This window comes from Astyanax mexicanus, chromosome 7, assembly GCF_023375975.1.
Source record: "Astyanax mexicanus isolate ESR-SI-001 chromosome 7, AstMex3_surface, whole genome shotgun sequence".
Lineage (NCBI taxonomy): Eukaryota > Metazoa > Chordata > Actinopteri > Characiformes > Acestrorhamphidae > Astyanax > Astyanax mexicanus.
The window spans coordinates 19,062,820-19,074,783 of NC_064414.1; the positions used below are offsets into that span (position 1 = coordinate 19,062,820).

At 40.1% G+C, this 11,964-nt stretch overlaps 1 protein-coding gene across 6 annotated transcripts in view; it reads right to left on the reverse strand.

Moving 5' to 3' along the window:
* The window catches only part of LOC103026410 (protein quaking), a 192,855-nt gene extending 182,933 nt beyond the window's left edge, over window positions 1–9,922 (reverse strand). For 2 of the 6 annotated variants that reach the window (XR_007439921.1, XM_049480997.1), the window contains exon 1: window positions 8,839–9,920. Coding sequence is in view for 5 of the 6 variants with exons in the window: in XM_049480997.1 (XP_049336954.1) it covers window positions 8,839–8,980 (142 nt within the window). In the remaining variant the exon portion in view is untranslated. Of the gene's footprint in view, window positions 1–8,838 lie in introns of all 6 variants that reach the window. The other 4 variants (XM_049481001.1, XM_049481000.1, XM_049481002.1 and 1 more) reach the window with 3 other exon arrangements.
* Between the last annotated feature and the right edge of the window lie 2,042 nt (window positions 9,923–11,964).

An 11,964-nucleotide genomic window follows, 5' to 3' on the forward strand; every position in this document is an offset into this window, starting at 1 on the left:
AAGTCAATACAGTATTGTGCTACTAGGAGTGGGAATCTCTAGGCTCCTTATTTGTGAAAATAGCAGCTAAAATAGTATTATTAAAAGCAGTTAAGATATATAAAAATATATAGTGCTGTATCTATTTATAAAAGTAAAATGAGAAGTAAGACAGCAGAGATTTAGATGTTTAAGTAGAAGCAGAGTTCCTCAGCCACTTCCACTATGACTGCACATCTTCATGGTGGAGAAGCTAAAAAAGAGTGTCTAATAGAGTGGGCATTGAGTGAACACAGTGTTTAAAAACTCCAGCAGCACTGACGTGTCTGATTCATTCACACACCACCAGTATTACTGCAGTTTTAATAATGACCCCCCATCCAACATCCACTGTCTGTCTTACTTCTCAGAAGCCCTGCAGTTGGAGTGGCCTCAGACTCAAGGGTAGGGCTGGATTTTAAAAATTCGATGTCAAAAAGGTACCGACCAAAAAGTCTCTACTACTCTGTCCTTGCTCACTCTACTCTGGGATAATATAATACAGTAACAATTATCTAATCTGTCCAGCCTAAATCCCACTACTCTATTTTTTACTGTCCCCTCACAATAATACAGAATTTTTGGGTGATTAACACCACTAATATAAATATAATTTTATTTTGCCAATTTAATGCTCATCTTTCTTAAAAGGAACTCTTAAAAACTGAAATGCATCCAGCAAAATGCTTAGAAAAAATAAGTGTAGTTTAAGCAGTTAGTAATGCTGGTATTTTTGTTCTTAATAAAGCGCCACAAATAATCATGCTCATTGTTTTTGTTCTAACACGTTTTAAAAGTATGGTAGTGTTTCAAGGTGACAGTATGAGAATGAGATTACTCATGTTGGCTGGTAAATAAATACGTTTTGTATTTATAAAAAAATACAAAATAAAATGTAAAAAAAATGATTTGTTGGGTTAGAATATAGAAAAATGTACTGAAAAAGTATTGTTTGGGTATTGGTACCGAATTCAAAGTATCGAACAGGTACCATTATAAAAAAAATGGTACCCAGCCCTTCACATGCACATCAGGCAGAAACACTTTTACTGCAGTCTTATGCTTTTCTGAGGATTCTTTTTTATTTTAATGTTAATGCTTTACTTATCACTGCTGTCGAGAGAAAATCTTGGACAGAGACTTTAAAAGAGAAAGAACAAACCTTATTAACTTGTAATGAAAGACAATGTAAAAATATTTAATTCCAAGTCATTTTTGAAGATTTTTAAGTGGTCCATTCTTTGTAACTTTGTGTGACAATTTAAAGAAAATCACTCAAGTAAAACAAGCTCTTTTGTCTTTAGTCTCATTGAGGCGATTTAGCATTTTAGCTTCATCGTTTGTGAGGCTCACATTCTCAGTGCTTTGATGGTGGTCATACCTTTCTATACAGTCATGCTCCTGAGGGGAGATCTGGTTGAACAGTGTGATGGGCCTCTATCTGTGATCACATCATTCCAACTTTCCTTAAAGCAGCAGTGAAATCGGAAACCCATGTGTGTGTGTGACTCACAAATCCACTTGAAGTGTGATGAGCACAGACGAGTTACACTTTCATCTCTGCATTTCCATGCTTCTTCAGTGTACAGTCCTCCACCTACACACTGTTCAGCCAGCAGCAGCTGCAGTCAGAGCTGCGCTTTAGTGGCAGCGCTGTGACAACACTGTAACAACCACTTCAGGACTTCACTTCCACCACTCACTCAATGTCTCCAATGCAAAATATGACCTTCATAATAACTACTCATCAGACACAGCAATGTGCTGCCAATGAGGTCAGTGAGTTCTTCTGCTGCAGTCTTATGCATTTCTGAGGAGTCTTTATTCTTTAGACGTTAATTCTTTACTTATCGCTGCTGTCGAGAGAAAACCTTGGACAGAGACTTTGAAAGAGAAAGAATAAACCTTTTACAATGTAAAAAGATTTAATTCCAAGTCATTTTTAGAGGATATTTAAGTAGTCCGTTCTTTGTGATTTCGTGCGACAGTGTAAAGAAAATCACTCGAGTAAAAAAAAGCTCTTTTGTCTTTATTCTCATTGTGGAGATTTAGCATTTTAGCTTTATCATTTGTGAAGCTTGTTGGTTAGCCCTTAAGCTAACATCTTACAGTACCTGTAAGATCATGAAAGTCATAACTGAGTTTCCTCTAAACAAATAAGCTCCTTTTATTTGGAAGAAGGTAGATGTAAGCTTGTTGGGTTAGCACAGCTACCTGATTGATTATCAGTGCCTTTGGTAGTAAAAGTAGTAGACTACTGTCACGAAATGACCCAAGCAGGGAGACGAGGAGGCGGACACAAATGCAGGTAAGGGCGAAACAAATAATTTAATTAATAAATAACAAAGATAAACAAAGAGACAGGCAACAAATAAACACGTAAACATAAAACAGGGAGATATATACAAGGAACTGGGGAATAAACTAAATAACGGAAAATAGATAAACATATAACCAAAAACCAAAACAAACGAGAGAAACTAAAGAACATAAACTAAACCAACTAGAGATAATAATGAGAAAATAAACAGGGAATATATATATACAAGAAGATAAACGTGAAACAAGGGACTAAGGCTAAGAAAACAAGGTAAACACTGAGCGAAGCTATAAAACACAGAAAGAGACAAAACGACATGGGAAGGTGCAAAGACCGACGGAGGACAAGGTGGCAGAGAGGGCTATTTATAGTAACATAAAACACACTAGAATTGGAAACACCTGGGGAAGAGGCGGAGCTACAAATGAGAAACACATGGTGGAAATCTACTGACAGGAGACACAGAGAGGCACAGGTCACGTGGGGAAGACACACAGAGACATGAGACAGGGCTAAGACGTGACAACTACATTCACTTTGAATACAATCAGTGATGCATAGTTACTTTGAAAAAGTAATCTGATTACTAATTACCCCCTAATTAAACTTATTTACGTTATGGTAATTTTAAGTTACTGCCGCCTCAATATAACAGTTTTGCCAAAACTCACTTTAGTGGAAGCTTCGCTCCACCTTTGGTACTTGTTCTGTAAGTGTGCCCCTGCGACTCCAAACATTTCTTCAAATTTGACGTTGTGTTTTTAAAGCTAAGTTGCACTTTGTCTCCAGCACAGAGTGAATAACAAATCTTAATATTTATCATCTTTAGCTGATCCAAACTCAGAAGAGTGTCTGTATTTCCAGATTGAAAACACACATCTATCTCCTCCCTTTAGTGTTTGTGTCGCTGCGTGGTGTTAAAAGAGTGTCACATAGGCCAGACATCACTCCCCGAGACACAAGAACAAAGTAAAAATATACTGTAGTAAATCTGCAGTAATGTTCTGTGCTTACTGAACACTGTGTTAAACAATGCGCTGATGTGTTTGGAGTATAAGATAAGTGTGTGATTTGGGAGTGCGTGGGGGGGTGGCGGGAGAGAGAGTGCGAGGACTGTGTGTGTGTGTATGTGTGCGTGTGTGAGGTGTAGAAAGAGGGAGGCTCGCTGTGAGTGTTTCTGTGTGTGTGTGTGTGAGAAGCAGAAATAGGGAGGCTCGCTTTGTGTATGTGTTTGTTTGCGTGTGTGAGAGAAGCAGAAGAAGGGAGGCTCGCTACGTCTGTGTATGTGTGAGAAGCAGCAGTAGGGAGACTTGCTGTGTGAGTGTGTGTGAGGAACAGAAGAAGGGAGGCTCGCTACGTCTGTGTATGTGTGAGAAGCAGCAGTAGGGAGACTTGCTGTGTGAGTGTGTGTGAGGAACAGAAGAAGGGAGGCTCGCTGTGTGTGTGTTTATGTTCAACCTCGAGTGCTAGTATTAGGCTTGTTAGCTTGTTAGCTCGCTAGCCTGTTGTTATTTTGGCTTGGAGGCGGCCAAAATTTTCAGCAATAAAGTGACGACTGTAATTTTTTTTCTCATCCATCCTTTCAACACATCCACTCAGACATTACAATATCTTTTTCATAAAGGAGAATGCCAAAAAAAAAAAAAAAAACGCACAAAGATTTGGATATGTTACTTTAATCTGACTACTGGTTTGTAAATAGTAACATGTTAGATTTCTTGCTACTGAAAAAAGTATATATTAATATATTAACGCATTACTAATATGACCAATATGACCAGAAACATTTTGATATTAAATTATATGAGATGTAATGATGAAGGTTCTAAAATAAGGTGACAAGAAAATGTTTGTAATAACGATGTAGTTATAGATTAATAATACAACAAACAACAACAATGTAACTGCTAGTGATTCATTAGCAGTACAAATCAGTAGCAGTAGATTACAATATAAACTTCATATTTGTCAATAGGTGTAATTGCATATTCTCTATTATGTGGTTAATAATATGGCGTTTATATGGATTGCAGCTTTTCATTTACAGCTACTAAGACACGCTTGTGTAACTGCAAAAGCATGGGTTGTTATAACATTATTACATAGTTATTAAACAGTGAGAGTTTATAGAAAGTGGGACTGAATAGTAAGAAATGTAACACATGTCTTATATTAACAGATCCTGGATATACAGTTGTACAGTTGCAAAAAGAGTTCTATACGGTACTGACGAAGTAAAAGAATGTAAGCTTTCTTGCAGCTAAATATTAGGACTCTGTATAACGTTCTACTTAAAACTGTTTTAAATAGAACATTATACCAACATAATACCAATGCAAATAAAAAATAATAATATGTGTTCATCCAAAGGGGTCTTTAAGTTGCCATAGCTCAAAATAGAACACCTGTATTTTGTAAAGAATCACCCTTCTTGAAGAACCTCCATTATATTAAAGTGTAAAACCTTTAAACAGAATGTTTACATCTGTATTTTTAATATTGTACTTAAATACAGTTTAAGCTCCTTTGTGTATTTCTTTCTGTGAAAGCTTTCACTGTTTAAAATAAGCGTGAAGATTACGCAAGTTCTTAGAGAAGTTCTTACATCACCTCATTCTAACGTGTGTAACATGCCACAAAAAGCACTTTGCGCACATAACCAGAGACACAGATGATTCAGAGAGTGAAAAGCAACTCGTGAGCATGCATCAGACACAGCATGCTTTACGCAACGGTCAGCACTTGCACCCCAGCTGGACAAGCGAAGCACTTTCCGTCAGCGAGCCAAAGACACAATGGAGAATTCAGCTGAATTCCACTAAACGGCGTAACCGCTTAAAGAACAGTTTTTTTTATTCGCTTCCCAGACTGCTGTTTGCTACCAGATTTTTTGAGGAGACCAGGACAAGACTAGGAGCTCCAAGATCACTGCTGAATTATGAGAGTATTAAAAGAGCACTTTTTAGATTTTTTTTTCTCAAAAATAAAAGGCAGCTCAGTTTCATTAATATTTATTTATTATTAACAGTTAGAGCAATATATTTACATGTATACAGTCATGTCAGAGTATTATAACCATCTCCTTGTTTCTACACTTACTGTCCATTTTATCAGTTCTACTGGTCATACAGGAACACTTTGTAGTTCTGTAACTTAGAGCTGCAACAATTAGTGGATAAAATCAACATTTTCGATTATATGCATTTTTCAACTACAAATTTCAGTGTTGATTAATCGTTCATTTGTAACAGCACTGTATTACACAAAGTGCTTGGGACAGAAGCACAATGGGAGATGGGTAAATGGCTCACTTACCCAGTTTACATTCAACTTAGTTTTTGTCTCCAAAAGGGCCCAAACACAACAGATTACATATTTAATCACTAAATATGAGTACTTTTTATGTTTAAAAAACATCCAGACATTTAAATGCCTAATCTAATTTTAAGTAAGTCTCACTTGTTTCTATAATTTTTAGAGATACTATACTACTACAGTACTAGAGATACTACCATACTATAATTACAGACTGTAGTACTGTATCTGTTTCTCTGCTTACTTTATTATCCTCCTTTCACCCTGTTCCATAATATTCAGGACCCCACAGGATAGACCACCACATGACAGGTATATTATCAGGGTTGGCGTATCATTCTCAGCACTGCAGTGACATTGACATAGTAGAGGTGGATGTGTTTTAGTGTTGTGCTGTAGTTCTTAAACACATCAGAATCCAGCATCACTGCTATAATAAGATAAAGTTCACCAACCAGAAATATTCAGCTAACACATGAGCTTCTGTCCCTGACTTTACAACTACATCTACATCTAAGGTGGAGCCGCTAGGTAGGAGTGTCTAATAGAATGGGCAATGATTTGACACAGTGTTTAAAAACTCCAGCAGCACTGCTGTGTCAGATCCACTTACTCACTTACTTACACACCACGTTAATGTTACTCCACCACACAAATAGTAAATACTTGGTAAAGTGCTCCTACGTAGCCAGTGGAGCTAATAAAATGGACAGTAAGTGTAGAAACAAGGAGGTGGTCATAATATGACTCAAGTGTAAGTATTTTTACATTGACTTAAATTCCATTGAAAGCTAAGAAAGTTGCCAATTTGTTGATACAAAACGTTTGCATGATGGTGACGAAATGTACATATTTGCGTGTGGGTGCACGTCTCCATTTAGAGCTGTGTAAAGTTGAGAAGGGAGAACACGGTTCCCACAATGGAAAGGAGAGGAGCCCCCTGGTGCTCCAGAAACCGAAAAACACTGCCGATGTGCCTGCACTTCTCCACACAGATTCACAGGTCATACTCTGAAATAACTTATTCCGAATTTTCCAGAGGAACACCTTGCCTCTCCTGTCAGTCCTGTTGCCGTTTAGATATACGGGATTAATTTAAAATGCAGCACAGGCCAGAAATTAGCTGTGGGCTGAATCAATGGATCATAGTCTGTCCACTCCGCAGCACTTCCATTCTCAGGGCAGTCTACTCATCTAATGTATTTATACCCTTAGCAAACTGTTTAAGGGCAGCACCGCTCGTTCCGACCACCAGACCCGCTCCGATACACACATGCACGCGCACTGACACACACTCAAACAAGAAGAGAAAGGTTTTGAGTCAAAAGCCTGCCCTGTAGTCAGGGATCGATTTTTTGGACGGGTTGTGAGCTGAAGATACTGAATGTGTGGGAAACAAAACAGACAGATATTCTCTTTTCTGGTCTTTTCTGATCTTGTACTGTGATTAGAACACAGACCTCTGAATTAACATTTACAACTGAGAAAACTTCAGATAGTTGTATAATAATTCTGTTTGTAAGTGTTTTCCTATATACATATCAGATATATCATTGCTGTCAACTCCAAAATATGAGTTTTGCAAAGAAAGAAAAAAAAAATCCTTAACTTATAATAAGGACTTCCAATGTAAAAAAATATACATTATTTCAAATAATTTTGCATAATTTCTATTGGTAAATAATTATCATTGAATTTGGCTGCACAATATAAAGTATCATTGCAGCATCTTTTCTTTAATTCTTTTCCTTTCTTTAATTTTTTAAAAACTTTTATGATGATTGATTTAAAAAAAGGGTGTGTTCGTTTTTAATTGCGTATCAATCACCTAAGCAAGAAAATATGTACTCAAAATGATCTATTTTACTAAAATCCGCAAAAATTACATATATCATGACACGTTGGATCATTAAAGACCAGTGAAATCTGATGAAAATCTCTGTGTTCTGTATCGCAACTCAAATGTTACCCAAAGTACAGGCAGTATCATGCAGCCCAAATTCACATTATTATGTCAATAGGGAGATATGGGCGTTTTGTGTGACAGCAATGATAGTGATGATTATAAAAATTTAGTGAATAAACTGATTTAGGAATCTTAGCTCACATCACGTAATACCATTAAAATAAGGGGGTTAAACAAGGTAGTTCAACAAAGGGGATGATTTATTTATTTTTTCGCACTCTGGTATTTAAACTCTTCTGCTTCCAATTCCCAACCATTTCAAATCCAGTTAGTATGTATATCGCGGAATGAATATGTATATCAGGGCTAGATTTGATGAGAAGATAAATAGATTTAGCAACAAGTTATCCATTGAGTGATATATATATGTGTCATCCAGCAAACACAGTTACTAAATACTGACAACATTGTGACAACCTGTTGTTTTGGTGCTTGCAGGGTTGTCACATTTCTTAATGTTCTAAAATTCTGTTCTATAGTCAGAAAATAGATATTTGAAAAACTGAATTTTGAATGGTTGTCTAAATTAAAAATGTAGTCTTATGGTGAACCTACCTAATGATCGACGTTGTAAAAAAAAAGAAAGAACAAAAGACAATTTAAAGAGTTTTCTGAAGTTCTGAACAGTGAACAGTTCCCAAAACACTTACTAGGGTCTTGTGTTTGGGTTTGTCTTACCTCTGAGTTGCCTAATATGCCCCTTAGACTGTCTGTGATCTGATAACAACCCACAAGGCTTCACATTTTCTCTCACAAGAGTTTAAAGTCATATTAAAGGGAATTATTATATGTGTTTATAGACTGTCTGCACTATTATTATACTGTATCACACACACATGCTCTCTTTCTCTCTCTCTTTCTCTTTCTCAGAGATAGATTCCAGCTCTCACACACTGTTTGCGAGTTATCTAACAGCTTAGTTATCTATCTCAACCAAAACAACAACAACAGCAGAAGAGAGGAGTTGGGGACACCATATAGTCTCATGGAGACTATATGAGGAGTTGAGGACGCCATATAATCTCTTTGGATTCTCTCTCTGGATTCTCGCTAGATAAGCAACAATTGTGAGACTCCTGCCACTGTCACACACTCACTACTGTCTGTGTGTCCTGAAACAAACCCAGACCCCAATCAGCCTCACACTCACTCTCTCTCTCACACACACACACTGCTCGACACCGTGTTCGGTGTGTGTTTGCTCTGTATTCGCTCGTACCTTCGTCCAGAAGCCGCTCCAGGTGGTTGAAGATGCCGCAGAAGTTGGGCAGGCTGCTCATCAGCTTCTTGTCGTTCATCAGCTGCATCAGATAGTCTGGGCTGGGCTTCGGCTTCTCCTTCGCTTCCATTTCCCCCACCATATTCCAAACAATTTACCACAGCTGAGGCCCCCGAAGCTCTCACACACGCTCACAAACACTCACTGTCTAAATAAAATAATAACTAACGCGGGAGCGGGGCGAGCGCGCTGGAGGAGTGGAGCCGGTTACAGTGCGAGGGAAGCGGGCAGGAGGAACAAGTGCAGCCGCTGGAGCTGCTGGAGCTGGAGCTGCTCTGATTAACTGACTGACTCACCGCGTCCAGAAATAATAATGAAGAGAAGAAGAAGAAGCAGCGGAAACCAGGAGAATGAGAAGAGCTGGTGCTGCTAATAACGCTGTGCTGCTGCTGTCTGTCAGCGGCCAAAGCTGCAGTTTCTTCTCCTCTCACTCTCTCTTTCTCTCTCTCTCTCTCTCTTTCACACACACACAATCTCTATCTCTCTCTCTCGTTCCGCTGTATTTCCCTCACTCACACAGAAAAACACACAAACACGCACGCTCTGTCGCTCGCGGGCAGTTCACGTTCTCAAAAACAAAAAATGCAAAAATCAAAAACACGCGATAAAAAGATAAAAAGGTGAAATAAACTGGTAAAAAAACACGTAGAGAGGATAGTAAGCGCAGTGGTGTCAGGAGTCAGAGGTAGCCTCGGTCTCTCTTCAGTTTCCCCGGTAAATTCCACAAGTTTCCGGAGCTCCTCGGAGCGGACACGCGGCGAGTCCGGCGCGGAGAGAGCCTCTCAGACCGGCGGGTCTCGTCCTTCACCTCCGCTGGGTGAGTGAGCGCTGTGGATGTCAGTAGTGTTGTCGGTGGTGGTGTCGGTGTTGTTGGGGAGGCGGTGTGTTGCTGCTCCCTCTCCCCGGTTCCTCACGGCTGCCTGTGCCTGACTGACTCAAGTACTACTGACTGGAGCTGTCCGCGCGTCTCCACCGCGCTCTCTCTCTCTCTCTCTCTCTCTCTCTCTCTGCGAGTCTGTGTGACTCTGTGCTCTTCGCCGAAGCGTCACGTGACACACACACACAAATGCAGAAACGCATATTCCTCTATTACTGCATTTGTGCTGTGTTTCCATTGGCTGAACACTCCGGCTGTGCTACACCTGACCCAGCCATCCTCTATGGTAAAATTACTGTTTTAAATATACTACTTATACTGCTATTAATTAACATATTTGATTGTACTACTAATAATAACTGTACCTCAGCAGTATAATGTTCCCACGTTGCTTACAAAGAGTCCAAAGCCCAGTCCCAATCCACCAATACATCCAGTCCTGAAGCAACTCACCCACCCAGTCCTAATAACCCAGGCCTAGTTCAGTCTTATACCATGTCCTAACCCATCTACCTAAAAGTTCCCCAGTTTAGATCAAACCCAGTCCTATATCGACCAAACACCCATTCCTAACTCAGCCACCCACGCAGATCCCCATCCCACACACCTAATCCTAACCTACCCAGCCCCAGTTCTACAGCACACAACCAGTTCTAAACCACCAACTCATCCCTAACACATCCATCACTATCCCACACATCTAGTCCTAACCCACCCAGGGTTAGGGAACCCACTGACACACACAGTCCCAAAACCCAGACCTAACTCAGACTGAGCCCAGTCTTAACCCATATCCTAAACCCACCTACACTCCCAGTCCAATCTCTTCCACACAGCTATTCCTAACCCAAACCCCTAAGTTCTACTCCACCCACTTAATTCAAACCAAGTCCTAAACCCAACCCACCCGGTCCTATACCAATTGAACAGGCATCCCTAACTTAGCCACCCACTCAGGTCCCTATTAAAGAAACCCAGCCCTATAACACCCACTCAGCCCTATAGCACCCACCCTGTCCTATAGCACTCACCTAGTACTAATCCACCCATCAAGTCCTAAAGCACATACCCAGTCCTATAGCACCTACCCAGTCCCATATCACCAACTCACTTCTATAGCACCTACCCAGTTCTATAGCACCAACTATAGCACACAAATCCCTAACACATCTATCCCTATCCTGCACATCTATTCCTAACCCACCCAGCCTTAACCCACTGACACACCCAGTCCCAAAATGCAGACCTAACCCAGACCAAGCAGAGGCTTAACCTATATCCCAAACCCACCTATCCACCCAGGCCAATCTTATCCACACAGCTATTCCTAACACAAACCCCGAAGTTCAAGTCCACCCACTTAAGTCAAACCCATTCCAAAACCCCAACCCACCCAGTCCTATACCAACTAAACACCCATCCCTAACTCAGGCACCCACCTACCCAGGTCTTATAGCACCCACCTAGTCCTAATCCACCCACCCAGACCTATAGCAGCAACTCATCCCAAAGACAACCACCAAGATCCCTGTTCTACACATCTTGTCCTAACATACCCAACATTAACCCAACCACCTATCCAGTCCTATAATACACAACCAGCGAATAGCACCCATCCAGTCCTGTAACACACACCAATCCCAAACATACCCATCCAAATCCCTATTCTACCCATCTAGTCCTAACCCACCAACTCTAATCAACCCAGCCATAACCAACCCACCCAGTCTGGCCTAACCCAACCAATCTTAAACCACCCACCAACCCAGGCCAAATTTAACCCAACCAGGCAGGTAAGCTTAAAAACCCCAAACCCAAAAATCCAACAAACTGGAGATATGGTCCCCAGAAAGAGTAAATACACACGCAGACATTTAAATGAACACACACAGAGATTTTAATATGGGCTACTTTGAGCTAGCTGCAAATGGATATCACAAGCATTTACCAAGAGACTTCCCCTCAGAGACATTTACCCCAGACACACTCGCAAATTACTGGAGAGCTCTAATAACTGATCTGCTTCTGTCTGCAGTAAAGAGGCTGGCAGTAAAAACTCTACACAAGCAGCTCTGTCTGCGTTCGTGTTTATATAAAGTATATACCTGCTGATCACTAACATGCTGTAACTGCATGATGTAGCTAAATAGGGCTCTAGGATATTTGTGAAGAATTTAAAAGGTTATTCT